This window comes from Lepisosteus oculatus, chromosome 1, assembly GCF_040954835.1.
Source record: "Lepisosteus oculatus isolate fLepOcu1 chromosome 1, fLepOcu1.hap2, whole genome shotgun sequence".
Classification (NCBI taxonomy): Eukaryota; Metazoa; Chordata; class Actinopteri; order Semionotiformes; family Lepisosteidae; genus Lepisosteus; species Lepisosteus oculatus.
In genome coordinates, this window is record NC_090696.1 from 36084106 (window position 1) to 36100167 (window position 16062).

General features: G+C 39.2%; 1 protein-coding gene across 8 annotated transcripts in view; it reads left to right on the forward strand.

The window, feature by feature from the left end:
- jade1 (jade family PHD finger 1) overlaps window positions 1-16062 on the forward strand; it is a 50194-nt gene that overhangs the window by 12071 nt on the left and 22061 nt on the right. For 5 of the 8 annotated variants that reach the window (XM_015344875.2, XM_015344874.2, XM_015344873.2 and 2 more), the window contains exons 2-8: window positions 368-458; window positions 1511-1627; window positions 2299-2384; window positions 5065-5222; window positions 7621-7811; window positions 11432-11643; window positions 15456-15623. In XM_015344875.2, coding sequence (XP_015200361.2) covers window positions 410-458; window positions 1511-1627; window positions 2299-2384; window positions 5065-5222; window positions 7621-7811; window positions 11432-11643; window positions 15456-15623 — 981 coding nt within the window. In that variant the 5' untranslated portion in view covers window positions 368-409. Of the gene's footprint in view, window positions 1-367; window positions 459-1510; window positions 1628-2298; window positions 2446-5064; window positions 5223-7620; window positions 7812-11431; window positions 11644-15455; window positions 15624-16062 lie in introns of those variants that run through there. The other 3 variants (XM_015344872.2, XM_006629702.3, XM_015344881.2) reach the window with 3 other exon arrangements.

Consider the following 16062-nt stretch of genomic DNA (forward strand, 5'->3'; position numbering starts at 1 on the left):
CTTTGCGGGAGCACTTCTGTCTTGAGGGTGACATTACACAGTTGTTGCAAATAATGTCAGTTTTAAGCAAGTACTAAATAAATGAGTTACTCATTTGCTAGTGATTCAACTGGGTGCTGTTCTTTGTGGGTCTTTCTGTGTTTCTTGGAAGAAAGTTCTCTCCTTTTATCACAATGATAGATACTTCGTTATGTATAATATGTTTTCTGTTTCGTCTTGTGGAGATTTCATCAGAATCACTTGTGTTTGGAGAGCTCTGAACACTCTGATCACTTCCAGTAGATCACAGGGCTCTGCTGTGAGCTTTTTATGCCTTTAATATTTATTGTTGCTTATTTTCAAGTTTCATCCTTCCTTTTCATCACAGCTCTGTACACGGGACCTCGTCTTAACCTCTAGACTGGAGACCATGAAACGTAGTCGACTTCCCAGCAGCAGCGAGGACTCTGACAATGGAAGTAAGTGCAGACTTGCTCTTCAGTGGCTGTTCCTTTGGTTGGAGATGGAAGCAGTCCATTCCCTGCAGCATCTCCGCCACCTACATGGGACTGGTGACAGGTGCCAGGCTCTGGTACGAGGCAGTGCAGTGTCAGTGGGTGACTGAGTGCTTCATATTGGGATGGGGGGGGGGGGCTTTACTAGCATACATAGCATACAGATAAATTTGACTGCTGTTGTCTTTCATAGGACTTCCCATATGATTATTGGGATGTATAAAATTAGACCATCATTTAAGCATTGTCCTGAAGAGGTCTTTCATACACATTCATTGTGCCTTATTTTTATACATGCTTGTCGGTAAGCTTTTTTTTTTCAGGTTGCTGGTCTCATCCAGTTTGCTTACACTAGACCAGCTTATATACTGCATTATCTCATGCAGTCTAAGCCTCAGCAAGCTCTTAAATGCAGTTAAAGACCAGTGACACTTGTTTGTTTTGGCTTCCTTACAGAGGTCGGGTTGTACTGTGTTGCTGTGTTTTCTGTAAATGACAGTGTAGCTGCTCCATGCTGGATTTCCTTAAAGTGCACTGCTGTGTATCCTCCACTGATGAACTATTCGTTCGCTTGTAGAACTGTAATCTGAAAAATCGGGGATCCTGAACCAACACCTGCAATGTTGAAAGAACAGAAGACAGGAAAGGAAATTAGTCCTGCGAGTGTTTCCTGTCAGACACCTCAGTTGAATTATGTTTTAGTGTAGTGTTTTATTTTTTGGTACAATGCTTGATAAGTGCTTCATAAGTAGACAGCATGAGATTATTCTGTATGTGGAGTTGTCTTGGAAAATAAATTCAAAATTCTAATAATAATTTAATGTATAATAATACACACAAGTTTAAGAAATAGGCAAAATCTAGGGCAGGATGTGGTTATTAAACAAAACGCCTGAGCCTGGTTGCACACAGGTGGGGTGATGTGGTATCGTATATTTACTGTAGTGTTTTTAGTGGTTTTTCAGTTTGTGAACCCTACAGTATTTAAAGTAATATTATATTTTTTTCATAACGAGGAGAGCAAAAAAGAGGTAAAAATAGGAAAGAGAGAAAGAAAGCAGAAGTTCCCAGGGAAAGACAGAGAGGAACAAGAGGGAAGCGTCTCATTTGGACACACAAAGAAATGTCTGCAGGTTAGGAAAGAGAAGCGAGGTGTCATGTAGGGGTTTTAAGTAAAAACCAGTTTTTGCTTCCTTGACTGTCAGGATACTCCACCCAGAAGACTGATGGTGGCTCTTTAGAGGTGCCTGTTTTGGAAATGAAGGGCAGGGACAGGCACAAAACAAGGGGTCCTTTCGCTGTGTTACAGTACAGCAGGCCTGGCTGCCTTTCCTGAGCTCAGGCTGAGCCTGGTCCTCAACTCAGTAGGACACATGCTTCTATTGTTGGCTCCATCTTTCAGGTGTTATTACAATACAGTTCATTTTTTTTATTTGGACCGTTAGGTGACCTTTAAAAAAACACAAAAGCTTGCTGTTAATGACTGGAATAAGATTTTAACTAAAGGTTTAATCTAGGTGGAATAACAACATGTGCATCATGGTCTTCCTAGTAGCTGGCATCCATTCACCTTTATTTGAAGATAAGTGGGTAAAACAGGGCACGATTTGTGGATTGTATCGGTTTCCGATGCTTAGAAGTTCAGATTATTTGCTGAAATACAGTAACCATAATTAATGGGGTAATAAAAGAATAGAATTGTCTGTTCTTCAGACAGTTGCATCAGTTTAAATTAGGTTAAAAGGCCAGATGAACTGTTGAATGTTGTTATTTCTAATTTTTTGTGTTTTTGTTTCTTTCTTAGGTCATTCTACCTCTTGGTCACAGCATTCCAAATCTCAGCACAGGAGGAATTCGTGGTCCAGAAGTGAAGATAGAAAACCGTCCGAGGTATGCCCTGCTTTGGACTAGTGTAACGAGCAGCAGCTTCTTTCTCAGCACAGTTTATTTGGTGAGATATACATTCAGTAGGAGCATAACTTACAGGTGTTATGCTAGCACTAGTTTTAAACGCTTTCTAACAAGTTCTAATGTGATGAAATGTTATTGCAACCGTGGTACCAAGGTTGAGAAGATGTTAAAGCAAAGAAAGAATGTATAAGAATTGTCACCACTAATAAGAAAACCATGACGCATTAAGAAAATTCCCAGTTATAAAATACTGTAGTAAAGCAATGTGGTCATTAGGTTTCTATATTATTGTCATGTGTCATTTAGGGTAATAATACCCATTAAAATTGTATTGGGTTAGTTATACAGTGTTTGACTGCAAAGCAGTGTGAATGTTCAGAATAGAAGAATGCTAGTGACCATGTTGGCTAGCACAGGGTGACGATGTATTGTGTTGTACTCGTAATTCCCCTAAATTAATATGGCACACGATTGGTCTTAACTGGCTGAGCAGTCTTGGAACTTCATGCTGTGGTTTGATTAGTTAAGTCCCTTAGGTTATAAGGGACTAGGGTTGTTGAAATTGTGTACCCCATTGCACCAGAGATGATGATACATTCTTGAAAGCCTAATGGAGACAAAAGTAATGTCAGCTTTCATACCTGTATATTCAAGAGAGACTTAATGCTTGAATACTGTGGCAAAGAGTTTGTTAAAACATAAACCTACCCAGCACATTTGATGTAGTTCTTAATACAGCAGCCAGGAAACGTAGATAAAGCTTTATCTGAGTCTGACAGAGTTCTGGGTAAACTACTAAAGGCATCTTGTGTAATTCAGTCAAAAAAAAAAAGCTGATTGTGGCAAACTTACTTTTCTGATAGTATGTATGTGCTTCGTGGTTTTGGTTTGAGACTTTAAACAGAGAACTAAATAAAGACTATTTGTTATAGCATGTAGTTCATAATTCTTTTACCCAGCGACAATGAAATGTTAGACAAAAATATTTTAAAGCATAAATGATATGGGGACACAGTATGCAAGTTGCCATGGTATATAGAAAATGTTATGAATGAATTGTATTCAATTTCACGGATTCACACTCTTTTATTACATATTAGTTCAACTTCTTCAGATAATCAATTTTAAAGGGCTACTGTTTTATGTGCTCCAAAGCAATAACAAAGTTGACCAAAAAGTGTTTGGTCTTCAGTAGACAATAGTAAGGTGAACATGCATGAAGTGCAGTACCTTTTTTTTAACAAATTTTAGTTTTTCAAATGCAATAAGCAGTACCTCACGAGCACTCCTCCACCCATCATCCTCATCATCCACCGAACGACATCAAGCCTCCACTTTCCTCCCTACTGGCATCAAGGATCCCAGCGGTCAAGAGCTCCACTGCAATACTGTCAGGACAGGCTGGGACCCTCTAAAACCAGAAAGGGGGGATGCAGATACCCCCAGTTTGTAGCTACAGTCAGCCAGATCACTTTCTGCTGCTCCGATTGCAGTCATCGTCCAGCAAGAGTAATATCCCTGTTTAATAATAATGGACAAAACGTTCCCAGAATGCAACATCTTCACACTCCTAGGACTTGTAATAATGTGTCCACATGCTCCATGGACAGAGTGTTTTAAACGATCTTCAGGAGACAGTGTCTCCTAGTGTCAGGGGTCAGATCCTCTGAGTTAAGGGAATTTAAGTGGATCATTCAGTGTTTAGTATTTTTGAAGGCAAAGTCTATATCATCCCAAATATTGTTCCAGGGAAAATTGGCCTTGTCTACAACATTTAAGTTCTAAGCCTCAAAGAAAGGGAAACTGCAATAGCAATTGCTAAAGTACAGAGCAAACATTGTATTAAATGGGAACTATTTTCAGAAGATCTGCAAATAGCAGCAAGAATAATAAATGAGGATATTTACAGTACGTCGTAAATGTTTGAATTAGTGCTGTTGGTCCTTGAGGACCTTATCCCTTCTCCAAACCAATAATATGCTTGAACATCAGTATTTCAGTATGAATTGCTTTAGGAAGGGAATGGATGACTACGACTGCAGTAATAACATTGGCCCTGAGAAGGGAAGGTAGTTGTATAGCCTGTCAGGACTTTGGACAATGCTGTTTTCAGGCATGCCTATACCCATCACAATTCAGCAGATCCTTCTTAAGAAGCCAGTGAAAAACAGGAAACCACTTTAGAATGTGCACAGAATGGAAAGCCACAAGCACAGTTCTTTGTAGCCTTACAGCTAATGCATTCCATATTTGTTAAGAGACATGTTTAGAAACCTTTTCCCTTACTACGGCTTTCCTTCCTATTATCGTTATGCACCACAATTCCCAATTGATAAATCCACACTTGGTGTAGGGTAGTCAGCTGTGTTCTGCCTCCGTACTCTCTGTAGGTCCGGCTTCCAGCATGTTGTTCAATACATTTACCTGATCACTGCACGTCATACTTAAAGTGGGAAGTAGTTCTTTTTATCTTAATACTATAATTCACAAAGAAGAATATATGAAGGCAGTGTAACTATGAAGAGAGAGAAGGAAATAAGGAAAGAATGATATTTCTGCTGCAGAATTATTTTTTGGCTGTCACGTTCACAGTTTGTGGTGCTGTAACTATCCATTCTTTGAAGCCAAGATATACAAATGCTGGGTCTGTCTGTCACAGGTGTTCAGGACAGACCTGATCACGGCTATGAAGCTGCACGATTCCTACCAGCTGAACCCAGAAGACTACTACATCCTGGCTGACCCCTGGAGGCAGGAGTGGGAGAAGGGCGTTCAGGTCCCAGTCAGCCCCGAGTCCATTCCGTGGCCAGTCGTCAGGTATGTCCCCTTCGCTCCCCCGGCTCCCCCGAGAGCTGGCGGGGGGTCGGAGATGAACAGGGCACTGTTCGACTGCACCTCTGCCAGCGGACAGTGACTTCTGTCACTGTCCGCTTGCTTCTGCTGAGGCGGAGGCTACAGTTATTCTTTCTTAGCTTGGGTCAGTATTTAATTTTGCTTTCACTCTTCATGGGGAAAACTGGACATCAGTAGCTCGGAGGTTATTGAGATGTATCTTCCTGGTTACAGTACTTGTTTGCAATGAGATGTGTGGTTGCGAGGGGTTTCCCTAATTCCCCTTTGCTCCAGTCCCTTCCAGTATGAAAGCTGTGCTGTGGGAATCGCCGCTGCCAAAGGCAATTCTAGAATGGTTTCACTGGGGATGGAGCACTATTTCTTATGGAGAGTGATGTATTCATTGGGGTATTGGTTATGGCATTCCTTACATTTTTACAACAGAATCTAGTTATAAATCCATTATAAACAGAAGAAAAAAAATATTTTTAAATCCTAGTTACATAAGAAATGCATATAATTTGGCTATGCACCAACACACTCAGTCAGAGCTTGTGTAGATCGACCATCCGCCTTCTCTCCTTCAACTTGGCAGCCATGGGAAACTGATGGGAGTAGCTGTATTGGCAAGGATGGGCCAGGCTGTGGCTTCTTTTTGGAAGCTTACACTTCTTCTTGAAGGGTGAATACAGATGGGACTGTCTGTACCGTAAACATGTGTGTCATGCCTCTCATTGGCTGGGGAGCTTGTGCAGTTTTTCCTTGAGTTTGGCCTTCAGCACATACATTTACAGCAGCAGGAAGCAAAACTCCAGCCTGCACCGAGTCTGCTCTTGTTTTTTTCAAGATAGATATACATCTCTATAAAACTAGAATGTCTGTGGAGTAATAAAAGTAATGACCAGGACAAAGAGCACTATTGCAAACCAGTGCTAATTGAGGACATTTTGTAATTTGTCCTTCTTCAGATTTGAAAGCAAACATCCAGCCTTGTTTCTGCTGTCATTTCTTCCCGTGGTGTGATTGTTACTGCAATTTTTATTTTTGTGCAGTTCTAACTCGTACTGTCACAGAGTGATTAGGTACTGAAGGAAAGGGAGAAATTCTGAAATGTGTTTTGGCTTCTCTGGTAGCTCTGTAAAAATGAGGTAAATGAAAGCTTTCGTCACTTATCCTCAAGACATTTTGAAATCAGGAGCCCTGTAGTACTCTATATTACCCATTTCCCTTTTAGCTCTAGATTTTGTGTAGAATTGTAAGAGGAGAAAGGAGCAGAGTGCTTCACTCAGAATTGCTCTTGTAAATCCCCTGCTGCATAAATGAGTAGTCTCCAGATTATCGTAATAAATGACGGTTGCTTCTCAGTTGACTTCTCATCTCTAAATAATGGATGAAAAAATCTGTAATGTGTAAATTTTGAGAGGGCATCAGAAACTCTAACTTGGATTTCATTTTTTCGGAATGAACTTACAAATGCAAAGAACCATCATCTTAGCAATAAAGATACTTGGGGGGGTTTCTTTAATACCTGTGGAAAGCCATTAATGTATTAGTGGCCATAAGTATACCATTGCCTTTATATGGATGAAACTACAATAAAATGTAGTAAACCTGTAGATGGTGGTGTAGATTAGTGAACTTGAACCTTTGATGATCCTCTGGCAGGATGTGATGATACAGTATGGGGCAGGGGGTGTGAAGCATTATTTTTAGCCAGTGCTTTTAGTCTTATTTCGTACACTTAGGTGTTTAGGTGTTTGTTGTCTTGAATCATCCCTGTTTTTATCAGGATTGTAGTTGATGCTAAGAGGCAGCTTTTGGCATTTCTTATTCTTCCACCAGGATTGCATTTTTTTCCAGGAAATATATATTCCATGTATTTTTAGATGATGCTAAGATTACCCTCAATTAATAGCTGCATTACCACAATGATTATGGATTTGACATAACTGAAAAGAAGGCTGCAGTGTTTGTGGGTTTCCCCAGGAAAAATTGCTGTACAGGAATCAATACAGATAAGAGCATAATGACTGCTTTCTTATCTTCACACATCGGACATGCTTTAGTTCTATTGCTTCTTTATTTTAGTAGATAATTGCAAGACCCCTGCAAACAAGATGGTTTTCAGCACAAGACAGAGTGTTATATAGTATCTTCAAAAGGGCATTCTTTTCAAATGTAATTTTACACTATAGGAAAACAACATAGTTTCATCCTCATTTCACATGCCAAAAATATATTGTTTAAAATCTTGACAATGAAGAATGTACTGAAGCTGAAGTACGTCTGCTGTGTCCTAATCTGAAAGGCTAATTCTGAAGTGTGTTGTGAGTGGCAATTTGTAATGATTTTTTTATTTGATCTTTTTGTGCGGTCCCCTTAGGTGTGTGGCTGAGAAAGAGAAGATGATCATGTTTACCAGGCCGAAGAAGTTCATTCGTTCATCGGGCTCTGAGCCGGTGGAGCTGGGGTATGTGGACATCCGCACCTTGGCAGAGGGGACGTGTCGCTATGATCTCAACGAAACGGACGTGGCCTGGCTGGAGCTCATCAACGAAGAATTGCAGATGATGGGTAAGCCTGGCATTTTTCGAACCAGCGGTTGAGAGCACTATTTTTTTATTTGCATTGTAAGATACGAGAATATAGTGCATGAATTGTTCATAAATGCTGGCAGAGGAAGAACAGTACTAGAGCCACAAATATACTTTTTTCTCTAAAGTTCCTCTAATTTTAGTTTTTCAATAATAAAAAGTTGATATCTGCAGTTGTTAATCAGCCTGGCATACCCCTGTAACCCTTCTACCATCAAGGAAAGAAGTACAACGTACACTCTCCTTGGACACACCCAAAGTTGCCTGGTGTCCTGCCTTGCAGGACAGCAGCGTTCAGAGGAATGACACATCATCTCTCAGTGACAATAGGCAAGAACACAGGGTGTTTCTGCTGCATGGCAAGCCAGGGCTACCCTGACTCAAGCTCATTATTATTGTTATGCTTATAATTATTGACATGCAAAGTAGTCATCTATAACTGTATTGCATCAAAGCAGTCATCAGTCAGTCTGATTTCTGAATATTGTAAATTGGACTTCAAATATTAAAATGTACATATACAGCTTTAGCCTTTTGGCTATTTTGGTGTGACAAATGGGGAGGAGTATTACTTTACTTTGAATGTTATTGATTTAAGCTTTTAGGTTGTTTATTCTTTAGTTTAGTTCTTTAGTTTCAGCCATAAAGCAAAATTAGAGATAAGACAGTCACTTAACATAGTGGGCTATTTGGGATAAATGTGGTCTTAATGGTCAAAAATGTAGAATGAAAGAAAAAGACAAAGTTTCCATGTAAAAGCATTATTTTTATGCCTATGATGTTATACCTATTTTTTTTTCTTAACTCCCCCTTGTCAAATAATGGAAAGAAAATCATAAAGTGGAAATCCTGAAGCCATAAAACGGCATGCACTCTATTACAGCAAAGGGATTATACAGAACCAACATTGCTCCTAGCGTTTGTGCTGTGTAAAGTTGGATAGTCAGCATGAAAATGATTGCCTTGGGCTGTGGTGTCTTTGATCACAGCTGGGACTAAGACTTGAGTCTGACTCTTACATAACCTCACATTGCTGCCAGCCGAAAGAAGCTGCGAGTTCATCCAGGAATGGTTCAGGGAAGACAAATGAGGCTGTTACAAAATGTGCTGTGCAAGAACAATTTACAGGATTGCATAATTTTTTTTAGCATTTATATTTTTGCTAATTGGCTACAAGAGCAGGTGTGGAACAAGCAATAAGACAAACTGTGTTTCCAAAAGTAACCCTTACAAAAACAGAAGTTGACTAAAATGTGAAATATTTTGCTTTTACCTTTACCCTATATAGTAGGGTGGCATAACCTACTACACGTGTACTGTATATTTTCTTTTAACACTACTTTTCATTCTTAAAATATCACAAATGCAAGTGATCTCCAGTACCCCCTTAACACAACCATTAAGTTTGTTTTCACAGCACTGAATGTATTGTCTGATAAAGCAACAAACTAATGATATACTGCTCACAGCACGAGTTCATAAACACACAGAACAGCAGGTGAATTACATAGGTTTTTACCAGCAAAATCAGAACGCAACACCATGAACATTAGATGAAAAAAATTACAAACTCGGCTTCGGGAATGGATTTTTTAGGAATCTTACACAACAAAGAAAATGTATTTATACAACTAAATGTCTGGCTGATCTTTCGATTCTTCAAAGCTTGTGTATAATTTATCACTTTCAGTTGCAACAGCGAAAATCCACAAAACCAGATACACTTACCTTGCAGTGGCAAATTTTATGTACACAACATGGAAATACATTCAGAAAAAGACATGGAAAGACGTGGCTGGGGAAGGAAAATTCTGACAACAAAAAGTTTCTAGGAAAAATTGTTCTTATTTCTTTTCAAACAAACCCTCTATGGAAAAAGCTAATCTAATAGGTGGAAATAACTCATTCACTGAATTCTGACTCTTCTGAGACTTAAACCCTACTCTCTATAGCATCTCTGCATAGTTTTTGTATTTTTTAAACTTGTTTCTCATGAGATGTGAAAAAAGAAAAGTGCAAAAAAGTAAAAAAAGTGTAAAAGCAGACTTTTTTAACTGTAAACATTATAGGAAGCCTCTCCAGGACTGGCAGTAGTGAAAAACAACAGTAAAACTAATAAAAAAATGAATGAAGTATTTATTTTACATTGTTTTGGAAAGCTCAGAAAACCGATCCATATCCTCTCAACATCAAAATTCATGAGAATTTATTTTTATCAATCTCTCTCACATTTTTATCCAAGGTGGTAAACATTTTAAAGAACACCTAGAAAGAAAACTACATTCTAGGTCTGAAATTGACTTTTGAAGAAAGAAAATAAAATGCATTTGTGTTTTTTTTTCTTTTTTGTTCTGGATGTTTCTTACTAATGTGTGTACTCAGTAAGATAAAACATTTGAAGGTTCAGGCAGGATGTCCGAGAGGTTCCCTTGAATTCAAGACCCTAATCAGGCCTGTACTGCGTATAGGATATTAAAGGGTATATCCATTCCGGAAGGACACTGGCCTTGGCTTCCATTTGGGAGAGGCGGTGTTAGAAACGATTGCTGTCTGGGGAAAAAAAATGTTGGTCGTATATCGCATATTATCGCAGATAGCATATTAACAGTTTTTAACAGCTGGTAACTTTTCTTTTGCATTTTGCAATGGTGTAACCACACAAAAGGGGAATCTATTGCCATTATTAAAACAGAACTCCTGTCTTTGATTGTGGCAACCTGTGGCTGGGAGGACCCAAGCAGTGATGCACTGTTATCTGAGCACCACTGAGGGTAGGGTGGAATTAGTCTGTCATGGAGAACTTGTTTCTCAGCAACACTCCCTTAGCCTCTGGGGTATAAGCAGGTATGTTCCGTTGCCTGTGAGGGATGCCATTCTCCTCTAGTGTTCGTAACTTGTGGTTCGTAACAAAATGCAGGCTGACTTACATCATCTATTTATTTGTTATAATCCTCAGAAGGCATGATGTGCTAGAGCCTGACCTGGCACGTACAGGGTGAGCAGTGCAGGGGGTAGATTTAGAATTGCCAAATAACCTGGATGGCATGTCTTTGAATTGTGGGAGGAAACTCAGGGGAACAGAGGGAAAACACCTAAAGTCCAGAACTCCAGCGCTGGATTTCAAGTAAGGTCCTGGGGCTGCGAAGTACTGTAACAAGACTAAGCACTGCACTATCATGCCTCTGATAATAATATTGTTTAATATAGTGCCTTTCGTGACATTATCTCAAGGCACTTTGCAATGCAATTCATTTTGCCTAAAGGCAGAATATATTATCTGGCTGTTAGTATCTTTATGAAGATTTCATGCGTTAATAGTGCTGCTAGTTGTTTGCAGCCTTGTGTACACTATTCTCTTAAAGATCTCCATATTGGAACATGTGTCCTTTCAAGAATGGTTTGAAAAGTTATGTAGTTCATTACAGTATATCATAAGCAGTTCATTGCTTACCAAGTTGTGTTACAGAAAATGGAGAACCAGCACGGATAAGTTACTTTAAAAGGTAGTTGGAAATATTTCCTTGGAGAATGTTAAAATGTAGCTTTAGACCGTGGCCCTATTGAGTGTATTTCTGGAACACTGTGGCTTGGGTTCTGCAGGTATGCAGGGGGTAGATGAGCTCACCATGGAGAGGGTCATGGAGGAATTGGAGCGCCGGTGCTACGACAACATGAATCATGCCATTGAAACTGAAGAAGGCCTGGGGATTGAGTATGATGAGGACGTCGTCTGCGACGTCTGCCAGTCTCCGGACGGAGAAGATGGAAATGAAATGGTTTTCTGTGACAAGTGCAACATCTGTGTCCATCAGGTAAGTTGCCTTGACGGAGGCGTAAATGTTTTAAGTGTTGTAGAGAGTTATCAAGTGTTTAAACACATAAACACTTGATAACTCTCTTTTTTAAGTAATTTGTAAGTCTTTGTTCATTCGCATTTCTTAGTGTCCTACTTAACTCAGAATCCCATTTAATCTTTTAATGTGTTTCATTACACTGTTTACTCCATAATTTCATCTGTTGTTTCAGTAATGCATCCAGAAACCCTGAAGTTCAAAAGTGAAAAGAGAAACAAAAGTTTCTTTTACAAAAAATAAATATACTGTAATTGAGTAGTATTATTTTTAGAAAGGGCATTGTTGTATTTAGGATTAGGTTCAATTAAAGTGTTAGTTCTTCTCTGATCAGAATAGAAAATATATAAAATTGTTCTGATTTTAATACAGCTTGACACGAGTTTAAAATATGTAGCTGAAAAGAAATGTGCATTGTATATGGTGTCCTTAAAGTATTCAGTGAACTGTAGTAATAATAAAATGTTTATTGTTAATAATTAAAACAAACGTAACCTCATGGCAGGTTGATTTCTTGTCAAAATGGTTAAGAAGGCAGTTTAATGTTTAATTCCTTATTTTAGTTTGAGTGCCAAATTGCTGTTTTCCGTCTTAACTAGTCTTTCTTGTCTGTAGCTAAACTCTAGTCCTACTTGTAAAGAGTGAAAAGCATGTTATATTTCAATCAAAGTTGCCTGACTATTGTGATCCTCTGATTCGTAACTTGGCATACTTACTTGGCTAATGAGGTTAGATTGGCAAATGTAAACATTTCATAGCTGGTATAATTTGTGATTTTTTTTCTATTAAAACAGTAAACAGAATATATGACAGTATGTGACTGCAGCATTACTGCCTCGCAGCCTGATTTAGTCAGAATGCAAAAAATGAACAAGGCTGTGTTTGGTTAGTGCTGAGATTGAAGGCTTTGAAAGAAAACAAGGTTTCTACTGTAAGTGATGTTGCTGGACCAGTAGGAGGCAGTCTTCCCTGTGGTCCAGAATTTGCAAATCGATTCCCCTGTGTGGGACCGGGAACAATATGCTGTAGGAGGACCCATCCTTCGGATAAGATGTTAACCTGAGTCATCACTACATTAATGTTGCTGTGGTTATTAAAGATGTCATGGTTGTCTTTGTTGGAGTATGGTATTAAGTCCAGCATCCTGGCTAAATTCTGTCCTGTATTTGCATAGTGTGGCCTACCTAAAATTCCTGCAACAGGAATTGCAACAATATTTTTATATTTCAGGATTAGAAAGAATCGGCATTGATGAGTGCATTTCAAACCACAATGAAAGTAAAATGTACACAGTAACGTGTGAAACTTTCAAACAAAACAAAACTGTCTAAACAAAAATTTCCAGCGTACACAGCAGCGTCATATAATGAGATTCAGATTGATGCAACAAAACCTCCGGTGACATGAAGCAGTCATATTACGTTGTACACGAGCAGACTTGTGAATACATCTCTTTTCATCCAACAGAAACATTGCTCTTGATTTCGAGATGGTTTTGCCGACAAATACAACGGACTTATTTACTCAGCTTGCAGATCACGTTGGAACATTTCTGCGGTGATTTTCTGCTACACAACCTGCATGTACTTGGTTGTACATCACATTACATTAGTCATTACGGTGACTAGTGAGCAGGAAAGGCAACTTCACTTCGCAGTTGGCACAAACTCTTGCTGTCGCCCATGGCACGGCCAGGGGTTTGTGACAGCTATGGTGACCATACTGTATTTTCACAAAGCTCCTGATATTGTACTTTGCGATACCGTCACATCGTTTATTTTGTTACCAAGATTTAATAGCCGGTCTGAATCTGTGACTGCACTTCCCCTTTAATTTAGCTGGTGCAGCTGTGTAGTGGGGTTGCTGATACTAGCTGAGAGGTGCCACCCAGATGGTGGATGAAATGGATCCTTTTCTATATAGAAAGTGCTTTGGCATCTTTCATGATATACATTATAAATGAGCAATGGTACTTGACATCATCTACATTTTCCTATATATAAGGTTTAGGTTTAAGTGTAATGAATTTTAGATTTGGTGAGTAACAGAGTTGTGAGTTTTGACACTGTGCGTAGGTAAGATTTGATGGAAAAAATATGGGGTGAGGTGTAAAAAAAGCGTAGCTAAAATATTTGGATAACTGAACTAACATCTGTACGAGTAGCTAAACAGTTCGTATTCATCTTGGTCAAACATTACATGTTGACAGAAAAGAGACGCTTATATTGCAGTGAGGATTGCATTGATACGCTGCAGCCACTCACCAGGAAGGGTTTGTGTCAGTTCATGTGGAAGTAGGGAAAGGTGGGATGTAATGTAAGATGTGAGGCAATAAACACCCTTACTGCTTGGCTACACACTGCAGTGAGAGTGTGTTTGGAGGAAGGACCAGTGGGGAGTCATGCGGGGCGAGAAACCTGCTCTTATTACTACTGGAAGGCTAGAGAACATCCGAATGCCAAATGAATGTACGATTTGTGAAGGAATGTCAGAAGAGATGCTGTGCCTTTGTGGTCATCTCATGATTTTATTGAGAGGAGGGGTGATACCTGGTAAATGGATTTTATGTAGGATTATCACATTATCACTATTAATAAAAGCAAAAGTGGAAGAAGCTACAAACTGTATTTATAACCATAAATAACACCAGAAGGACCTGGACTGAAAGATGTTTGTAGGATAAATATGAGGTGTTTGTATCCCAGAAGTAGGCCTGGGTCTTTCTATATATCTTTTCCAGAAATGTAGGCCCAGCAATGACTGTTTTTCATCAAGCTTGACTCACAACTCTTCATTGTTCATGAGGTGTCGATGCTCTAATGTTAGTCATATGTTCCTTCAGGTTCGATGTGTTCAAAGTAACAGCCATAACGAGCTTTTCCGACAAGCATTTTGCTGGTTGTAGCAGTAACGGGACAAAAGCACAGTATCAGCTAGTGTTGAAAAGTTGCTATGCAAAGTATGTTTTTAGCAGAGGAATGCTAATATGTTCTACTTTAAGACGCAGGCTGGATTGAGATGGTATAAGATGGGAAGAAATATGAATTTTAAGTGTTTCATACAATTTCATGGTGTCAAACCTGAATGTTCCTGTTTAAGAGGGTGTGTTTAGAAATAAAGTGACGACATCAGTTTTACTTTCCCTGTCCTTTGTCTTTGTATAACTTGTTTGTTATCGTTACAGGCTTTAATGGATTACGTCTACTAACCTTTCGCTATTGTTATTTTCTTGTCAAACTAGAATCGGGCACCATTTCAGCTACACTGCCATCTTCGTGGGTCGGTTGCTGGAGCCTAATTCTAAGTTTTGAAGCCATAACCTTGATTCTTGGCAAGGTTGAGCATTGTTAAAGTGATTGATTTAATTGCAGTTGCTCAGTCATATAATTCCTGCGCTTTAGTCGTGTATTAATTGAAGTATTCTTTCCCATGGAACTTTTGGAAAGGGCAGTTACTGATGAAAATAAACTGTTCATTGTAGATTAGTTACTGTACTTAAAACAAATATAAAGAAGAGTATCCAAAGGAATATAGACACAGTATAGCAGAATGTCCAAAATATTAGAACTGTACATTATGCGTACGATTTCAATAATAATTTAAATAATTATTTTGTTTTTACTTGTACAGATTCCTGACAGGTTACCAGCTACTGATCTCTTAAAGACCCTAAAGAAGGGACCAATGCTTATTACCTAGAACGATGTGGTGGGTTCATAGTGCCGCCTGCAGGCTGTCTAAGTGCCGTGCTCTTTGCTGTTCTGTTGTTTCAGGCATGTTACGGTATCCTGAAGGTGCCCGAGGGGAGCTGGCTGTGCCGAACCTGTGCGCTGGGTGTTCTTCCCAAGTGTCTGTTGTGCCCCAAGAAAGGAGGTGCGATGAAGCCCACACGCAGCGGCACCAAGTGGGTGCATGTCAGCTGTGCCCTGTGGATACCGGAGGTAATTCCAGAGCCCATTTCATGCCTGAGATTCCGTCAAGATGCAGCACTTTCTTCTCCAAAAGGACGAAAAACCACCCTGTACATTGCCTTCAATGAGCCATTGTACACCAGGGTGTGGTTACACTTCCATCAGTGAATGTTGCACCTTATTTTAAAATCACAGGCAGGTTTCCTTTTGACCGTGGGTTTAAATTTTGTTTTTCTTAAATGTAAGTCGCAGCATATCAGCCTTTATTCAGACAATGCGTCATTAATGTGCTTAGAACTTGCGCTTGTCCTTTAAACAGTCTAATATGGGGGGGAATTCTTTTAGGCTGCTGTTGTAACATTGAAGTCTCTTTTTATTTTATTTTGTTACTTAATGAAAATACATTAAAAAGGGATGAAAAGGATATTAAAATATTGAACCTGTTGTATTACACAGTGAAAGTCTAGTC